Source organism: Lagenorhynchus albirostris, chromosome 17, assembly GCF_949774975.1.
Source record: "Lagenorhynchus albirostris chromosome 17, mLagAlb1.1, whole genome shotgun sequence".
Taxonomy (NCBI): Eukaryota; Metazoa; Chordata; class Mammalia; order Artiodactyla; family Delphinidae; genus Lagenorhynchus; species Lagenorhynchus albirostris.
Genome location: NC_083111.1, coordinates 78,010,694 through 78,029,696, shown reverse-complemented (window position 1 = coordinate 78,029,696; position 19,003 = coordinate 78,010,694). Strand labels below are relative to the sequence as shown.

The 19,003-nt window shown below is 48.7% G+C and overlaps 1 protein-coding gene across 1 annotated transcript in view; it reads left to right on the top strand.

Moving 5' to 3' along the window:
- Window positions 1–19,003, top strand: part of COL22A1 (collagen type XXII alpha 1 chain) — a 265,238-nt gene that overhangs the window by 63,161 nt on the left and 183,074 nt on the right. Inside the window, exons 6-7 of the mRNA XM_060128072.1 lie at window positions 2,412–2,535; window positions 13,337–13,612. Of these exons, the coding sequence (XP_059984055.1) occupies window positions 2,412–2,535; window positions 13,337–13,612 (400 nt within the window). The remainder of the gene's footprint in view (window positions 1–2,411; window positions 2,536–13,336; window positions 13,613–19,003) is intronic.

Sequence of the window (19,003 nt, the reverse complement as noted above, 5' to 3'; positions counted from 1 at the left end):
CAGGTTCGATTCCTGGTGGGGGAACTAAGATTCTGCAAGCTGCACGGTGTGGCCAAAAATGATAAACGTGTAATAGAGAAAGAACAAAACAGAGGGAGGAAAGCACACGTTACACAAATGCGGTGGGGAGCCCAGCAGAGGCCTCCCACTTGCTGAGGTGCCGTCTTTCTATCAGGGCATTTGGAGCAAACAGCACAATGGCTTTGGACTCTGCTCTCTGGACGTGGGGCTGAAGTGTTTCTGGGAAGTGGATTTGGGCTCATGTTATGCTGAGTCGTCCTGAGAAGGAATTTCTACATGGTTTCGAGTTTGTTTTAATGGCAAAACAGAAACAATCAAACCGACAGAGCTCTGACGTGTTGAGTGAGAATAGCATCCCTTTCATTTCTAATGCAATTTATGCAGATACATACATACACGTATAATTTTTAATGTATGGGTTAATTTTGTTCATAATGAAAAGGGGTGTCAATATTTGTATTTTTCTTACTTGCTAAACGTTTAAAGGGCACTTTACACACCTTATCTAACTTATTTCTCACCACAGTAAAATGGGGGGAGCAAGGCTTGTATTATTCTCAGCATTTATCTGGTGCGACATTTGAGGCTCAAAATGGGACAGTAACCTGTTCAAAATCTCATAGTTCCTAGGAAGCAGAGGTTGGCCTCAAACTCAGGTCGGTCCTTCAACTCCAATCCCTTTACCCTCTCCTGTATATCTGTATATGTACACAGCCTAAGAAAAAGTATTAGTCTCTCGATAGCGAGAGAGAGAGAGAGGCACACCCCGGAGATATTGTGGGTTTGGTTCCAGACTACTGCAATGAAGCGAATATCAAAACAAAGAGAGTCCCATTTTTTGGTTTCCCAGTGTGTATAAAAGTTATGTTTACACCATACTGTAGCCTTTCAAGTTCGCAACAGCATTACGTCTTAAAAAACAGCGTCCATATCATCGGCACTGATGGACTTGCTTGGTGCAGGGTTGCCACAAACCTTCAATTTTAAAAAAAACACAGTATCTGTGAAGCACAGTAAAGCTAAAACACAACAAAACGAGGTGTGCCTGTAGATAGAGATATAAATGTAAATATAGTTATCAATGTATAGATATAGTGGATTTACATATATAGCATATTTGTATATTACACATACATGTGCGTTGAGAAGTAAGTGTGTTTAGAAAAGAACAGTAGCATAGTTGGCCTCATTAATGCAATGAGAAGAAGAAAAAAATTGAAGGGCAATGTTCATCTGAGGCTCCACAGCCTGTGCCCGTGCAGAGCGGTGGGGAAGCCCCATATCCCTCCCGTGTGGCAGTGACCTAGCACGTCCCTGAATCCTGGGAAGGCCTGAGGGAGTAAAGGGCACTGATCCCAGTGCCTGGACGTGATCCTGGGTGAAATCCCAGCTCAGAGAACGACTCTGGACGGCTGGGCCAACTCCCGGCTCGGATCTGTGAACCGAGATTACAGAGGGAGGACCAGTCTGTACTCACAGGTTCTACAGCCAAACGAAGGGTCCCTGAGGGTCCACGAGTCTGAGAACCAGAAACCCAGACGCCTCCTCATTTCCCTTCCTGGCTCTCTGGCCAGACAGTTTCCACCTCCTCCAATGCAGAAGGCAGCGCCTCGCATTCTTTGCCCCCAGAGCAGGGTTTGGCCCGCCGTGAGTGGGAGTGCCGGGCAACAGCTGGCGGTTAAGAGGAGAGCTCTGGAGACCCGCCGCTGTCTGCAGGGGAGCCTCTGCTCAACCGCTGAGCAGCGGGGTGCAGGAGTCACCCCGTGAGAGCCTGGCCGCCCTCAGCTAGGGCGGGGGCATCACAACACCGTACATCCGTAGCTTCTGTTGCGGAACAACGCGCATGCTGAATTTGTAGGGGAAAGGGCAGTGCAGGGCTGTCTGGGCTGGAGCTGCAGGGGTCGAGGGATTCCCCCATTTGAGGGCCTGGTCCCCCGAGCTCAGGAAACCAGTGCTCTGTGGAGACGGAGGATGTCCTGGCACGTGGGGCAGGGACCAGGCGGGCTAAGATGTGACAGTGTGGCCTTGCCGAGGGGCAGCAGGCAGGGAGAGGTGAGGCTGCAGCACTCAGCCACATTCGGCCCCGCGGCGGGGTGGCAGTTCAGCATTTATTCCTGATTCTGGAGAGATGGAAGCAGACGAGCACTGCGGGGGTGGATTTGACGGGGCTGAGGGTGGGTGCACCGGGACAATGAAGGGGCCACAGCGAGGGCCAGCGGAGGGTTGAATGGAGGCCCTGATTGAAGGGAAAGGCGGTAAAGGCAGGCGAGCAGGTGGACTTTAGAACCCTAGGAGGTCGGAGTGGCAGGACTTCGTGACCCCGGGGTGCGTGGGCCTCCTTTGCAGCCTCTTCTCTCAGCCCAGCGCCACCTGTCTCTGTCTCCCTCCAGGCATGTGTTCCCGCAAGGCTTGCCTGATGAGTACGCCTTTGTCACCACCTTCCGGCTCCGGAAGATGTCTCGGAAAGAAGACTGGTATATCTGGCAGGTCATCGACCAGTACGGCATCCCGCAGGTGTGAGCAGCGTGCCTTGTCTCGGTGCAGATTTCCTTCTCCTTCTCGTGGGCTTGGCATCAGCCACCGTGTTTTCTCCTGGGGTCTCTGTCCTGGGCCTGGGAGATGGAAGGTCTGGTGTCCACAGAGGCGCAGGGCAGCTGCAGGGGCTGGCAGACCGCCAGAGGGCTGCCCTTCTTCCTTGACGGTCAAGTGCCCGTCACCTGGTGGGGCAGAACGCCCAGTTCCTGTCTCAGGGGCCCTCAGCCCAGCCAGGGAGGTGCAGCCTGTGCTGCTGTCCTACGGCACATGCTCTCTTAGCAGCACGTTCATTATGTAGTGCAGGAAACTGGCTTAGAGTCAGCACGACCTGGGTTCAGACCTCGTGTCTAGTCCTTTCTTGGTGTGGCCTCTGACACACGTTCACTTTCTTCTTTTTTTTTTTTAATTTTATTTATTTACTTTTTATACAGCAGGTTCTTATTAGTTATCTATTATTTACATATTAGGTATACATGTCAATCCCAGTCACCCAATTCACCCTACCACCACCCCCCGCCCCCCTGCTTTCCCCGCTTTGTGTCCATACATTTGTTCTCTACATCTGTGTCTCTTATTTCTGCCCTGCAAACAGGTTCATCTGTATCTTTTTCTAGATTCCACATATATGCGTTAATACATGATATTTGTTTCTCTCTTTCTGACTTACTTCACTCTGTATGACAGTCTCTAGGTCCATCCACGTCTCTACAAATGACCCAATCTCGTTCATTTTTATGGCTGAGTAATATTCCATTGTATATATGTACCACATCTTCTTTATCCATTCGTCTGTTGATGGGCATTTAGGTTGCTTCCATGACCTGGGTATTGTAAATAGTACTGCAGTGAACATTGGGGTGCATGTGTCTTTTTGAATTATGATTTTCTCTGGGTATATGCCCAGTAGTGGGATTGCTGGGTCATATGGTAGTTCTAGTTTTAGTTTTTTAAGTAATCTCCATACTGTTCTCCATAGCGGCTGTATCAATTTACATTCCCACCAACAGTGCAAGAGGGTTCTCTTTTCTCCACACCCTCTCCAGCATTTGTTGTTTGTAGCTTTTCTGATGATGCCCATTCTGACTGGTGTGAGATGATACCTCATTGTAGTTTTGATTTGCATTTCTCTAATAATTAGTGATGTTGAGCAGCTTTTCATGTGCCTCTTGGCTGTCTGTATATCTTCTTTGGAGAAATGTCTAATTAGGCCTTCTGCCCATTTTTTAATTGGGTTGTTTGTTTTTTTAATATTGAGCTGCATGAGCTGTTTATATATTTTGGAGATTAATCCTTTGTCCGTTGATTGGTTTGCAAATATTTTCTCCCATTCTGAGGGTTGTATTTTCGTCTTGTTTATAGTTTCCTTTGCTGTGCAAAGGCTTTTAAGTTTCATTAGGTCCCATTTGTTTATTTTTGTTTTTATTTTCATTTCTCTATGAGGTGGGTCAAAAAGGATCTTGCTGTGATTTATGTCAAAGAGTGTTCTGCCTATGTTTTCCTCTAAGCGTTTTATAGTGTCCAGTCTTACATTTAGGTCTTTAATCCATTTTGAGTTTATTTTTGTGTATGGTGTTAGGGAATGTTCTAATTTCATTCTTTTACATGTAGCTGTCCAGTTTTCCAGCACCACTTATTGAAGAGACCGTCTTTTCTCCATTGTATATCCTTGCCTCTTTTGTCATAGATTAGTTGACCATAGGTGCGTGGCTTTATCTCTGGGCTTTCTATCCTGTTCCACTGCTCTATGTTTCTGTTTTTGTGCCAGTACCATACTGTCTTAATTACTGTAATTACTTAATTACTGTAGCTTTGTACTATAGTCTGAAGTCAGGGAGTCTGATTCCTCCAGCTCTGTTTTTTTCCCTCAAGACTGCTTTGGCTATTTGGGGTCTTTTGTGTCTCCATACAAATTTTAAGACTTTTTGTTCTAGTTCTGTAAAAACTGCCATTGGTGATTTGATAGGGATTGCATTGAATCTGTGGATTGCTTTGGGTATTACAGTCATTTTCACAATATTGATTCTTTCAATCCAAGAACGTGGTATATGTCTCCATCTGTTTTGTGTCATCTTTGATTTCTTTCATCAGTGTCTTATAGTTTTCTGAGTACAGGTCTCTGACCTCCTTAGGTAGGTTTATTCCTAGGTATTTTATTCTTCTTGTTGCAGTGGTGAATGGGATTGTTTTCTTAATTTCTCTTTCTGATCTTTCGTTGTTAGTGTATAGGAATGCAAGAGATTTCTGTGCATTAATTTTGTATCCTGCAACTTTACCAAATTCATTGATTAGCTCTAGCAGTTTTCTGGTGACATCTTTAGGATTATCTATGTATAGTATGTCATCTGCAAACAGTGACAGTTTTACTTCTCTTCCAATTTGGATTCCTTTTCTTTCTTTTCTTCTCTGATTGTCGTGGCTAGGACTTCCAAAACTATGTTGAATGGTAGTGGTGAGAGTGGACATCTTTGTCTTGTTCCTGATCTTAGAGGAAATGCTTTCAGTTTTTCACCATTGAGAAGGATGTTGGCTGTGGGTCTGTCATATATGGCCTTTATTATGTTGAGGTAGGTTCCCTCTATGCCCACTTTCTGGGAGTTTTTATCATAAATTGGTGTTGAATTTTGTCAAAAGCTTTTTCTGCATCTATTGAGATGATCATATGGTTTTTAATCTTCAGTTTGTTAATATGGTGTATCACATTGACTTATTTGCGTATATTGAAGAATCCTTGCATCCCTGGCATAAATCCCACTTGATCATGGTGTATGATCCTTTTAATGTGTTGTTGGATCCTAGTATTTAATGTGTAGTTGGATCCTTTGCTAATATTTTGTTGAGGATTTTTGCATCTGTATTCATCAGTGATATTAGTCTGTAATTTTCTTTTTTATGAGTTTGGGACTATTCCTTCCTCTGCAGTTTTTTGGAAGAGTTTGAAACGGATGGGTGTTAGCTCTTCTCTAAATGTTTGATAGAATTCACCTGTGAAGCCATCTGGTCCTGGACTTTTGTTTGCTGGAAGATTTTTAATCACAGTTTCAATTTCATTACTTGTGATTGGTCTGTTCATATTTTCTATTTCTTCCAGATTCAGTCTTGGAAGGTTATACCTTTCTAAGAATTTGTCCGTTTCTTCCAGGTTGTCCATTTTATTGGCATAGAGTTGCTTTTAGTAGTCTGTTATGATGCTTTGTATTTCTGCAGTGTCCATTGTAACTTCTCCTTTTTCATTTCTAATTTTATTGATTTGAGTCCTCTCCCTCTTTTTCTTGATGAGTCTGGCTAAGGGTTTATCAGTTTTATTTATCTTCTCAAAGAACCAGCTTTTAGTTTTATTGATCTTTGCTATTGTTTTTTTGTTTCTATTTCATTTATTTCTGCTCTCATCTTTATGATTTCTTTCCTTCTGCTAACTTTGGGTTTTGTTTGTTCTTCTTTCTCTGGTTCCTTTAGGTGTAAGGTTAGATTGTTTATTTGAGATTTTTCTTGTTTCTTGAGGTAGGATTTTATTGCTATAAACGTCCCTCTTAGAACTGCTTTTGCTGCATCCCATAGGTTTTGGATCATCGTGTTTTCATTGTCATTTGCCTCTAGGTATTTTTTTTTCCTCTATGATTTCTTCAGTGATCTCCTGGTTATTTAGTAACGTATTGTTTAGCTTCCATGTGTTTGTGTTTTTTACATTTTTTTCCCTGTAATTGATTTCTAATCTCATAGTGTTGTGGTTGGAAAAGATGCTTGATATGATTTCAGTTTTCTTAAATTAACTGAGGCTTGATTTGTGACCCAAGATGTGAAGTATCCTGGAGAATATTCTGTGTGCACTTGAGAAGAAAGTGTAATCTGCTGTTTTCAGATGGAATGTCCTATAGATATCAATTAAATCTATCTGGTCTGTTGTGTCATTTAAAGCTTGTGTTTCCTTATTAATTTTCTGTCTGGATGATCTGTCCATTGGTGTAAGTGAGGTGTTAAAGTCCCCCACTATTATTGTGTTACTGTCGATTTCCTCTTTTATAGCTGTTAGCATTTGCCTTGTGTATTGAGGTGCTCCTGTGTTGGGTTCATATATGTTTATAATTGTTACCTCTTCTTCTTGGATTGATCCCTTGATCATTATGTGTAGTGTCCTTCCTTGTCTCTTGTAACATTCTTTATTTTAAAGTCTATTTTATCTGATATGAGGATTACTACTCCAGCTTTCTTTTGATTTCCATTTGCATGGAATACCTTTTTCCATCCCCTCACTTTCAGTTTGTATGTGTCCCTAGGTCTGAAGTGGGTCTCTTGTAGACAGCATATATATGGGTCTTGTTCTTGTATCCATTCAGCAAGCCTGTGTCTTTTGGTTGGAGCATTTAATCCATTCACATTTGAGGTGATTGTCGATATTTATGTTCCTATTACCATTTTCTTAATTGTTTGGGGTTTGTTTTTGTAGGTCCTTTTCTTCTCTTGTGTTTCCCACTTAGGGAAGTTCCTTTAGCATTTGTTGTAGAGCTGGTTTGGTGGTGCTGAATTCTCTGCTTTTGCTTGTCTGTAAAGCTTTTGATTTCTACGTTGAATCTGAATGAGGTCTTTGCTGGGTAGAGTAATCTTTGTTGTAGGTTCTTCCCTTTCATCACTTTAAATATATTATGCCACTCCCTTCTGGCTTGTAGAGTTTCTGCTGAGAAATCAGCTGTTAACGTTGTGTATGTTATTCCCTTGTTGCTTTTAATTTTTGTTTGTCTTTAATTTTTGTCAGTTTGATTACTATGTGTCTCGGCGTGTTTCTCCTTGCGTTTTATCCTGCCTGGGACTCTCTGCACTTCCTGGACTTGGTGGGCTATTTCCTTTCCCATGTTACGGAAGTTTTTGACTATAATCTCTTCTTATATTTTCTCAGGTCCTTTCTCTCTCTCTTCTCCTTCTGGGACCCCTACAATGTGAATGTTGGTGTGTTTAATGTTGTCCCCGAGGTCTCTTAGGTTGTCTTCATTTCTTCTCATTCTTTTTTCTTTATTCTGTTCTGCAGTAGTGAATTGCACCATTCTGTCTTCCAGGTCATTTATCCGTTCTTCTGCCTCAGGTATTCTGCTATTGATTCCTTCTAGTGTATTTTTCATTTCAATTATTGTATTGTTCATCTCTGTTTGTTTGTTCTTTAATTCTTTTAGGTCTTTGTTAAACATCTCTTGCATCTTCTTGATCTTTGCCTCCATTCTTTTTCCAAGGTCCTGGATCATTTTCGCTATCATTATTCTGAATTCTTCTTCTGGAAGGTTGCCTATCTCCACTTCATTTAGTTGTTTTTCTGGGGTTTTATCTTGTTCCTTCATCTGGTACATAGCTCTCTGCCTTTTCATCTTGTCTGTCTTTCTGTGAATGTGGTTTTTGTGCCGCAGGCTGCAGGACTGTAATTCTTCTTGCCTCTGCTGTCTGCCCTCTGGTGGATGAGGCGATGCTTGTGCAAGTTTCCTGATGCAAGGGACTGGTCATGGGTAGAGCTGGGTGTTTCTCTGGTGGGCAGAGCTCAGTAAAACTTTAATCTGCTTGTCTGCTGATGGGTGGGGCTGAGTTTCCTCCATGTTGGTTGTTTGGCCTGAGGTGGCCCAACACTGGAGGCTACAGGCTCTTTGGTGGGGCTGATGGCGGACTCTGGGAGGGTTCACGCCAAGGAGTACCTCCCAGAACTTGTGCTGCCAGTATCCTTGTCCTCATGGTGAGCCACAGCCACCCCCTGCCTCTGCAGGAGACCCTCCAACACCAGCAGGTAGGTCTGGTTCAGTCTCCTCTGGAGTCACTGCTCCTTCCCCTGGGTCCCTATGCACACACTACTTTGTGTGTGCCCTCCAAGAGTGGAGTCTCTGTTTCCCCCAGTCCTGTCGAAGTCCTGCAGTCAAATCTCGCTAGCCTTCAAAGTCTGATTCTCTAGGAGTTCCTTCTCCTGTTGCCGGACCCCCAGGTTGGGAAGCCTGACGTGGGGCTCAGAACGTTCACTCCAGTGGGTGGACTCCTGTGGTATAAGTGTTCTCCAGTCTGAGTCACCCACCCAGCGGTTATGGGATTTGATTTGATTGTGACTGCGCCCCTCCTACCGTCTCACTGCAGCTTCTCCTTTGTCTTTGGATGTGGGGTATCATTTTTGGTGAGTTCCAGTGTCTTCCTGTCAATGATTGTTCAGCAGCTAGTTGTGATTCCGGTGCTTTCGCAAGAGGGAGTGAGCGCACGTCCTACTCTGCCATCTTGAATCAATCTCCACGTTTGCTTTCTGAGTCTTGATGCTCTTAGCTGGAAAATGGAAAACAGAAAACCTCCCAGGAACGGTTAGCGGAAGCACCATGTGGAATGATGTCTCTAAAGCGTCTAGAATGCTGCCTGATGTGTGATGCAAGTTTTTATGGTAGTCTCTGGTTTTACCTCGAATGGAGCTCTGCAGCTCGTCTTTGCCCGTGTCTGGTGCGTGCTGGCTCTCAGTCCCTGTGAAGGTAGGCCCACCTGTCAACAGCACGCAGCCGAGTGAGGGAGGACCTGTGTCAGGCCCAGGCCACCAACACCATACACCGATCTGAGATGCAGATCCCGATCCGCTTGTCCTCGGAGTTCGTGGACCCACCGTACCTGTCATTTACCCTGGTCCTCTCTTGAAGAATGAACTGTGTAGCGACATTGCTCATCTTCAGCTGGGGGACACTGACTTTCTTCTCACTTGGGGTTGAAATAAAATAAAAGCTCAGGCCATTGCACTGCGGCAGCCACACTCACGGCTCCTCCCCCAGAGGCGACTTCCTCCGTGGCAGCGAGCTCACTTCCCGTGGTTGAAGCCGGACCCTGCCCCCGAGGGCACCTCTTATCCACACTCACACGCAGTCAGGAGGAGCCAAGGACTGTCCCGAGTGCTTCACAAATCTTAACTCAGTCCTCCTAACAGCCCTATGGGTAGGTTCTGCTGTTACCATCTTACCGAGAGGAGCCTGACCCACAGCAAGCTTTAGGCGTCTGCCCATGTCTTCGTAGGTCGTGAGGGGGAGAGGTGGGATTTGAACCCAGACAGTCGAGCTCCAAGTCTGTCTTTTGACCGCTGTGCCCCGCAGGCATCCATTAGTCCCCATCCATTAGTCCTGTTGAATGACACTCCTGCAGCGTCCCTGGTCAAACTGAGATGCAGAACCATGGTCAGCCTTGACCGCCCAGTGGCCTGATTTCCTGAGTGTGGGAGGCCGACTGCAGGAGGTGAGACTCTTCTCCAGAGAGCAGGCAGCTCGTCGTGACCCTCACCCACCTCCATTGCAGACGCGCACGTCTCCAGTCTCCCGGGGTCCTGTGCTGTGGGCCTGGGCACCTGCCATGGCAGTCCTATGGGGCGAGCCCGCACCACCCCTCAGTCTGGGTCCTCTTCCTCCATGGCGTTTGCAGGGCCGTGTCGGCCTCCTCCCCTCCTTCTGCCAGAATGAGCCCTGGGCTGGAATCCTGCAGAGCCATGCAGAGACAGAACCTGCCTTTTCAGAGAGGCGCCTGGCTGTTCCATTCCACTGAACAAGCTTTGGGACGTGCCCTTCGCTTTGGGACGTGCCCTTCGCTTTGGGACGTGCCCTTCACTTTGGGACGTGCCCTTCACTGAAAATGACGTGGTGGCCACCCCACGCCTCGGGGAAGTCCTGACCGGACACAGGAGAAGTGGACAGAGCCCACGTAGAAGATGACCTGTGAGCCGACCGGTGTGAGCCACGCTGTCACGTGCTCTTTGTCCCGTAGCCCGGTAATAACAGGATCTAGATTTTTACACCCTGACCCCACGGAGAATTTAAAACCACCCTTGACCGTTGGCATTTTCCCCGTTTGTCCTTTGGAGAGACTGAGGGGCACTCATTCCAGATCTGATAAAGGGCCAGGAGGAGGCTAGTTCTGGAACAGGGTGGAGGGGTAGAGGTGAGACTCGGAACAGGCTGGAAGCCAGTGCAGGGACTGGAGAGTAGGCTCTGCGAGGTGGGCTGGCCTGGGACAGGGAGCCTGGGAGACCGCTGTGGTCCTCTCGGCAAAGGGTGATACTGACTCAGACCAAGTAGTCATAGCGACCTGGGGAGAAATGATGGGATTCTGCATATGTAGTTTGAAAATAGAACCAACAGGGTTTGCTGATGGATCTGAGGCATGGAGTGCCCTCCTGAGGCCCCCCCAGCTTGGACTCGGGCCTGCCAGGCCTTCCTCTGCTCTGTGTGGTGCTGGGAGAAATAGAAACATTGGAGAAAAACCCATGTCCTCGTGAAGCTCCCCAGGTGGCTCAGGGGTACAGGGCTCAAACAGGTGAAACTGATATCAAGAAAGAGACCAGGCTTAATCATGATTATTAGATTATGCTTACGAGAAGTTTCAGGTTATTAGTCAGGGGTTCATAGTTTTGTTTTTCACCCTAACCGTAACATACCAGCAGACAATGCAGTTAAAAATAAATTTTAGGTTCCCCTTGGCTGTGCTGAAGCCATGTGGGGGACCCGAGACAGAGAAACCAGAACACCTGGGTGGTGTCATAAACACTGTGGCTGGTTCCCTGCAGGGCAGTGGGCTCCTTCCTTTAACCTCGGGGCTCTCATTCATTCATTCCCTTTCTGTTGAGTCCTACTATATGGCGTGTGTTGTCCTAGCCACTGGGGTTAAAGAGATGACCAGTAGAGACAGGGGGCCTGCTTAAAAGGATGGGGCAGGGCAGGCAGGAAACGGGCGGATGAAATAAATGACCCGAAATGCTTTCATATACTGACCCGAAATGCTCTGAAAAAACAAATAAATCCACATGCCTGAGGATGTGAGAGCAAAGGACCAGGTTAGAATCCAGTTACACGTGTGTGTCAGAGAAGGCTTCACTGCGGTGATGTCTTTGAACTTGCTTCATTTATTGTAGATAGTATTTAGAACAGTGCCTGATGAATAAGTACCATGTATTTTACATATCTATAAATTCATTTAATTCTCATAACAGCTCTATCAAGTAGGCACTATCATCAGTGCCATTTTACAAATGAGGAAACAACACACAGAGGTTAAAAACCTGCCCGAGGTCACACAGCTTAAAAGTGACTTGCCAATTTGGGTGTGGGCAAGCGGTAGACAGCCCAGAGTTTTGAAGAGCGTTTTAGTAAAGTGTCTCGGGGTAAGGGAGCTGATGAGGTTAAGGGTCAGGGTTAAGGAAACCAAAAAGATATTGTGGTGTCCTGGGATTAGCAGCAGCAGGAAGTTCCTGCCCGGGGCCTGGATGGCCTGGGCAGGGAGAGGTTGGTGGTTCGCGGAGACGTCGTGTTCTGGAGTCGTGGAGGAGGGAGGGCTTCCAAAGGGCCCTGGCATGTGGAGGAACATGGCCGTCTGGAACCGCAGGGAAGCTGGGAGGGCAGGAGAGTCAATACCAGACCCCTCTCTCTTCCCGCGCTTTGATTTCCGCTCCCATGGGCCAGACTAACTAGAAGCCGAAGGGCATCGGAGCCCAGGTCAGGAAGTCAAAGGTCAGAGTCTGGGAGTCCAGATCCAGGTAGAGAGAGGTGGAGCGTGGATATCAGGGCTGATGGAGGCTAACCCCATGGAGACTGGACAAGAATATACCCACCCATCCATTTGCTCAGTGAATACCTATTTTCTGTGTCACATTACGTCCCCCACCTCCATGCGCTGAGGCAGTATTGATCTTGCCCACTCCTGCATTCCTGACACCTAGCAGGTTGCTTGCCTGTCACAGAGGATGTTCAGTGGGTATCGTGCAAGGGATGAAAGAATAAGCACATGGATGAGGATACGTTCATTCGTTACTTCATTCATTCATTTAAAAAAATTAATTTATTTTATTTTTTGGCTGCATTGGATCTTCATTGCTGCACGCGGGCTTTCTCTAGTTGCGGTGAGCGGGGACTACTCTTCGTTGTGGTGCACGGGCTTCTCATTGCGGTGGCTTCTCTTGTTGCGAAGCACAGGCTCTAGGCGTGCGGGCTTCAGTAGTTGTGACACAAGGGCTCAGTAGTTGTGGCTCACAGGCACTAGAGCTCAGGCTCAGTAGTTGCGGTGCATGGGTTTAGTTGCTCCGCGGCATGTGGGATCTTCCCGGACCAGGGCTCAAACCCGTGTCCCCTGCATTGGCAGGTGTATTCTTAACCACTGCGCCACCAGGGAAACCCCTCATTCATTCTTAAAACGCAGAGGAAAGTAAAACTTCCTTCCAGAGTTTTCAAGGCATTTTGCAGAGGGCTGGAGGGTAATCCAGTGAACAGACAGCCAAGGTCCCTGCCACCGAGTTGCTTTATTCTACCAGGGCTTCAATTTTAGCTGCCAGGTGAGAGAGAGTTTGGGTGAGTGGATGGGGTCTCAGACTGGCACCTGGTATCTAGACACAGATGGATTCTGTTCTGCCGTCTGCGGTTTTAAAAGAAGCTGAAACCAGTCAGTGTTTCTGGTCAGTCTCACAGATCGATCCCCTCCTCCCCAGTCCCTTTGTAGTTTCACAAAGGTGCTCTTACCTGCAGAGCCCTCGGGTACTTGAGATTTTGACCCCTGGATTAACGTGCGAGCTCAGATCTTCCATTTAATACAGGGTTTAGATGAGCCTGTAAGGTAGGTGTCAGTAACACCATTGTCGTGAGGAGGACACCAGGGCTTAGGGATGGGAAGTGCTTTGCCCAAGGCTGACCAGCTGGTGAGGGTCACGGCTAGGATCAGACTCAGATTTGTCGGGTCTGACTCCACGATCTCCCCTCCCCAGCTGCCCTCTCCTCCCTTGGTCCCATGCAGCTCAAGGGGCCTCTGGTCCTCTCCTCCCCAGGTGTCCATCCGGCTGGACGGCGAGAACAAGGCCGTGGAGTACAACGCTGTGGGTGCCATGAAGGATGCCGTCAGGGTGGTCTTCCGAGGTCCCCGGGTCCATGACCTTTTCAACCGGGACTGGCACAAGGTGGCCCTGAGCATCCAGGCCCAGAACGTCTCCCTGTACATAGACTGTGCGCTGGTGCAGACACTGCCCATCGAGGAGAGGGAGAACATCGACATCCAGGGGAAGACCGTGATCGGCAAGCGCCTCTATGACAGCGTGCCCATCGACGTGAGTACTGGCGGGCCTTCTGCAGCCAAGATCCTGGGGTCACCGGGGAGAAGCCTCAGGCGCCACGTGCTCCTGATGTCCCCTGCACCTGTGTGTATCATGTATCAGGTCATCACCTTGCACTGTCTTAGGAGGGAGGACCCTGACTCAGAAAACTGCCGTATCACCATCACTCATTCATTCACTCGTTCATTTAATTGTTTAGCCACTTGATCATTTACCATGTATATGCTGAGCACCTACTCTGTGCCAAGCACTGTGCTCTGCACTGGGGACACGGGACATATATCTACATGTGTATGTAGACAAATCGATGGGCAGAGAAATAGAGTTACACAGTTCCCTGTAAATTCAGACTCTTTTCCCTTCTTCTCTGATTGTAAAAAAATTGGAACATATAGGAAAGTATATGGAAAATAAGTAAAAATCATCCTCATTTCACCAACCAGGGGTATTAAGTGGGGAAGACTCAGTGGCTGGTAATAGCTGTCTTTCCATCACCATTACATCAGTGTTCTTTCCTTCTTTATTCTTTCTTTTCCCTCCTTAATTCTTTTTCTTTTTTTTCGCTTTCCTTTACTGTGTCTTTCTTTCCTCTACGAATGCATCCCCACATCTGTACACACAGACACACACACCGTGAACATGCACACACGTAACACATGTACACTTACGTGCTGTCTTCAAGCGGAAGTCAGCTTGATCCTTCTGACCGGGAGTGTCCCCTGCTTCTCGAGAAGTGACCAAATCATGATCTGGGATAGCTCTCTCCAAGACCATTTCTTTTCTTTTTTTACACGTATATGTATTTCTGTTATCAAATACAGGGTTGCTGGACGTGTGCTGGATATTTTGAAATTTATGTAGATAACGTTCAGCGTGTATAGGCACGTCTTGTTTTTTTCTCTCAAAATTATGTGTCTAAGCTTTTATTTCTTTCATCTGCTGCATAATCCTTCATTTTATCGTACATTTTGCTTATTTGTTCTCCTGCTAGTGAGTATTTAGATTGTTTTGCTGCTTCACCATCATAACCAGCAAGTCTTGGGTCTTGAAGGTGCTGACACGTCTCCAGATGTACCTTCCTCATGAAGAAAGCAGGGTAACACGTGCCGTTGAGGCTGGAGATGTACCAGTTGGGAGAGTTTCTCTGGGGCATTCAATGATTAGATTGCAGGGTAAACAATTTTTGACTTTCCGGCATATTTTAACTTCTCAACAAAGAGACAGAACATTTATGTGTCCACCAGCAACGTATGAAAGACCCATTTTCTTAGATCCTCACCAACACATTGATAGATTTTTTTTTAAACGTTTTTGTTGTTGTTTTGCCAATCGGATGGGCATACGATGGTATTTTATTGTGGTTCTATCTGCATTTCCCTGATTACCACTGAGCTCAGAAATACTTCTATGTGTTTCTTTTTTTTTTGCGGTACGCGGGCCTCTCACTGTTGTGGCCTCTCCCATTGCGGAGCACAGGCTCCGGGCGCGCAGGCTCAGCGGCCATGGCTCACGGGCCCAGACGCTCCGCGGCATGTGGGATCTTCCCGGACCAGGGCACGAACCCGTGTCCCCTGCATCGGCAGGTGGACTCTCAACCACTGCGCCACCAGGGAAGCCCTGTTCCTATTTTTAAATAAGCTTTGGTTCAGTGAGGCTAAATTAATTCACTCAATCAACACATATTTTATTTTATTCTTTATTGAGGCCTAATCATATATAGTAAAATGCACAGATCTTAAGTACATATTTTGATGAGTTCTGTCAAATGTATATGCCAGGGATGGAAAGTGGTAAATGCGTACCAGCTGCCCCCAGCCTGCCGCCTGGCCCTTCCCGTCCATGTGGGCAGCGTCAGTGGGACTCGTGCTAGTGCCTCGTGTCGTGCTGTGGGGTTCATGTGATCAAGCAGGTGCTGTCTGCGTGTCCCGGGGGGATATGAGCGCCCCAGTGGGTGGCGACTGCTCTCCGTCTTGTCTCTCAACATTGTGTTTACTGAATAGAAAAAGGCTTTAAGACTCTGACTTGAAGCTACTTATGGTCTCTTATAAAAGGAGAGGATCACACTGAGATCTTTTCAGTCTCTTTGAATTACTTTTTTGATAACAGTAAGCATCAGATATTATGGGGCCCAGAGGAAAGGCATCCAGCCTCAAGGAACAGGGTAGGCGGATGGGGGAAGACAGGAAGGGGTGAGCATCAGATATTACGGGGCCCAGAGGAAAGGCATCCGACCTCAATGAACAGGGTAGGCGGATGGGGGAAGACAGGAGGGGGTGGGCAGGGGTGGCTTCCCGGAGGCAAGTGACTTCTGGGGTGAGCCTGGAAGGATGAATTGGATTTGTCTGTGCGCAGGATGGGAGGTGGCAGGAGCTGAAGCGTGGTGGGGGAGGGGAGGGGCAGGAGGCAGGGCCAGGCCTCGCTAGTGCACAGGCCCTGGGATCCACCTGTAGGTGAAGGGGCAGCAAAGGTTGAGGAGGGTGGGGAGAGCCCAGGGCTGTACTGGAGGCCGTTTCCTGGGGCTGCAGAGTAGGGTGGATGGAAGGAGAAGGCGGGTGGGCCCTGTTAGGGAAGGAGGTGAGAGGCCAGGGCCTGGGCTGGGAAAGGGGGCAGGGCTGGGGGCTGGCCTGGGGATCCTGGCTCCCGGGTGACTCTCTGCTGAGGGATGTGCAACAGAAGCGGCCAGGCAAGTCAGTGGGCATCTAGGCTGATGGACGGGGAGCCCGTCTCCGAGCTGCGGGGAGAGGAGACTCAAACCCTTGGGGCCCGGGGCTGGGAAGGGGTGCTCCTAGGCTCTGGGGGTCCAGCTGGTCTGGGACCTGCCATGCTGGGACCCCTGCCCCGTGACTCCCCGGAGGCCCTGCCAGCCTTCCCTCCGTTTCCCGCTCCTGTGTCCCAGGCCTGCCCAGCTCCAAATCCCAGGGGATAGGGTTGGTTGCTGAGAAGCCGTAACCCCTATCAGGAACCAGAGGGGTTAATTTCTGATGCCCTCCAGCTCTCTGGGTTCATCGCGTGGCTGGTTCTCGTGCTCGGGACCAGCCCTCGCTCACTCGCCTTGAGCAGCACAGACCCAGAGCAGCGCCCCTTCCACCGCTCAGTGCCCTGGAGCTGGTGGACTGCCGGCTTCGCTGCTCTGCACCGGCCCCAAAGCCTCGATTCAGTTTTGGGTAAAGAAGAGTCCTCCAGGGACGAGAGCATTCAGGCTCGACTGGGAAGAAGGGGGCTGGGCCCGCGTTTGCCCTCCTTCCGCCCCGGCAGTGGCGGGGGGCAGGCGCAGAGTCCACCCAGAGTCTGAGCAGGGGCCGCCGGTGGGTGTCAGAGCCACAGGCGCCGGCCAGCACCTTGCTCTCTGCCACCCACCATGTTCCCAGAAGTTCTCACGGGCTGACTAGGTCCTCCATGTTGCAGGCTGTGACCTCACTCACCGCATTGTCCCCATTCTGTAAGGACGTTCAGCACAGAGATTGAGTCACTCTGGGAGATCAGCTCGGTGCCTTGCGACCACCTAGAGGGGTGGGATAGGGAGGGTGGGAGGGAAGGAGACACAAGAGGGAAGAGATATAGGGATATATGTATATGTATAACTGATTCACTTTGTTATAAAGCAGAAACTAACACACCATTGTAAAGCAATTATACTCCAATAAAGATGTTAGAAAAAAAAAAAGTGGCAGAATTAGGAGGCGGGGGTGCAGGCCTCACCGTCTGCTTGGAAGTTCTGCCTTTACTGTGAGTCTGGGCCTCCAGGTCCTGTCCCGTGCTGACTCTCAGATTCGATGGTCACATTGGGCCCTTAACTGGGCCCTTTTAACCCACAGTGTGGAGTCTGGGGTCTGGGCTGGGTCCCACTCTCTCCTCCTCTGGCCCATTGCCATTAGGTGAGTGTCCACGTTGTACCCAGTGCCGGGGAATCCCAGAACCTGACGTTTGTCAGAGGAATACTGTGCCCACTTCCTGTTTTGTGCTGGGTTTCTAGATTAAAAATGAATCCTGATGAACTACATGAAGGGAGGATCAATGAACCCCGCAACCCTTCGTAAACCTTCCAGAAGCGTAGGCTGGGGCACTTGTGACCATGTAGCTCAGGCTTGAACACGGTGGGGAGAGACCACAGCACCCTGCAGCTCCACCTGCCATGGACACTAGTGTCTGACCTCACCTGGTCTTCACGGTGCCCTAGGAGTCATGTCAGCATCTCCATCTGACAGAAGAGGAAACCGAGGCTCAGGGGATTGGGTGCCTTGACCAGCTGCTCTGAGAGAAGAGCAGAGCTGAGGCTCAGACCCGGGCCCGGCTGATCTCAGATCCTCAGCTCTCTGCACCCTGATTGGTTTCCACACTGTAGTCAGGAAAGGGTCACCAAGCTGCACATGGTGGGCACGGAGGGAAACTGGGGCTGGAGAGAGGACCCTGCCGCAGTTCAGCCTGGAATTGCTGAGGATGTAAACGGGAGCAGAGATCCCAGGGGGTGGGGGCAGAGGGGCATCAGGAGGTGGGCTCCCTGACATGGTGGAGGGAGGGGAGAGGGAGGAAGGTGGGACAGGGAATGGTGGGATTCCAGGCAGTTGGAAGAGACCCCTCCTGGCTCCCAGGCCCTGCTACCCACCCTGAGTGCACGTGTGCAGGCCCCAGGCCACCTGTGCACCTCCCTGACCCTGACCTTGCCTTCCTTCTCCACCTCTGTCCCTGTGGCCTTGCCAGACAGACCCAGCCGCTGAGCATGTACGCTTGCTAATGCAGAAAGCAGGACCCTCTCTTTAAAATAGGCCTTGTTCCAAAGCATGATTCTGTGTTTTGTCATTTTCTCCTGTCTGTGGGCTGGTGTCTCTACAGGAAATACAACAGACAGACAACTGGAATTGTTACTGTTTCTGCTGAGTCCAGTCTGTGGAGTGAGGGCTTACACCTGCCGGGGCCTGTCCCAAAGCCAGGAGGGTGAGGTCGAGCTGCCTGGCCTGCTCGCTCAGGGCCTTCGAATGCAGCACAGGCCGCACAAGGGCACAGGGGAGGTGCAAGGCTGGGAGCATTCAGCACTGGTGTTAATAAAATAAGTATCCGTTGATTTAGCTCAATTTCCATTCGATAAATGTTTGTCCGTGCATGGTGCATGCGTGTATCCACTCAACCATTCATTCTATGCCTCAGGACATCTGCTGTGTCAGGAAGTACTCTGGGGCTGGGGGTACAGAGAAACACAAGGGATAGGAGAGGCCTGCCTCACAGAACTGCTGTTCTAATCAGAGAAACACAGTTTAAAAAGTAAACTGAGAAATGCACACAAAGGAGGCATTGTGGTCATTGCTCCTATAAGGACGTACAGGATGACAAGCGACAGGGAGGGCCTGGGCTCTGATGGGTGGTTACAGAGGTGAAAGGTGAGAGGAGCCA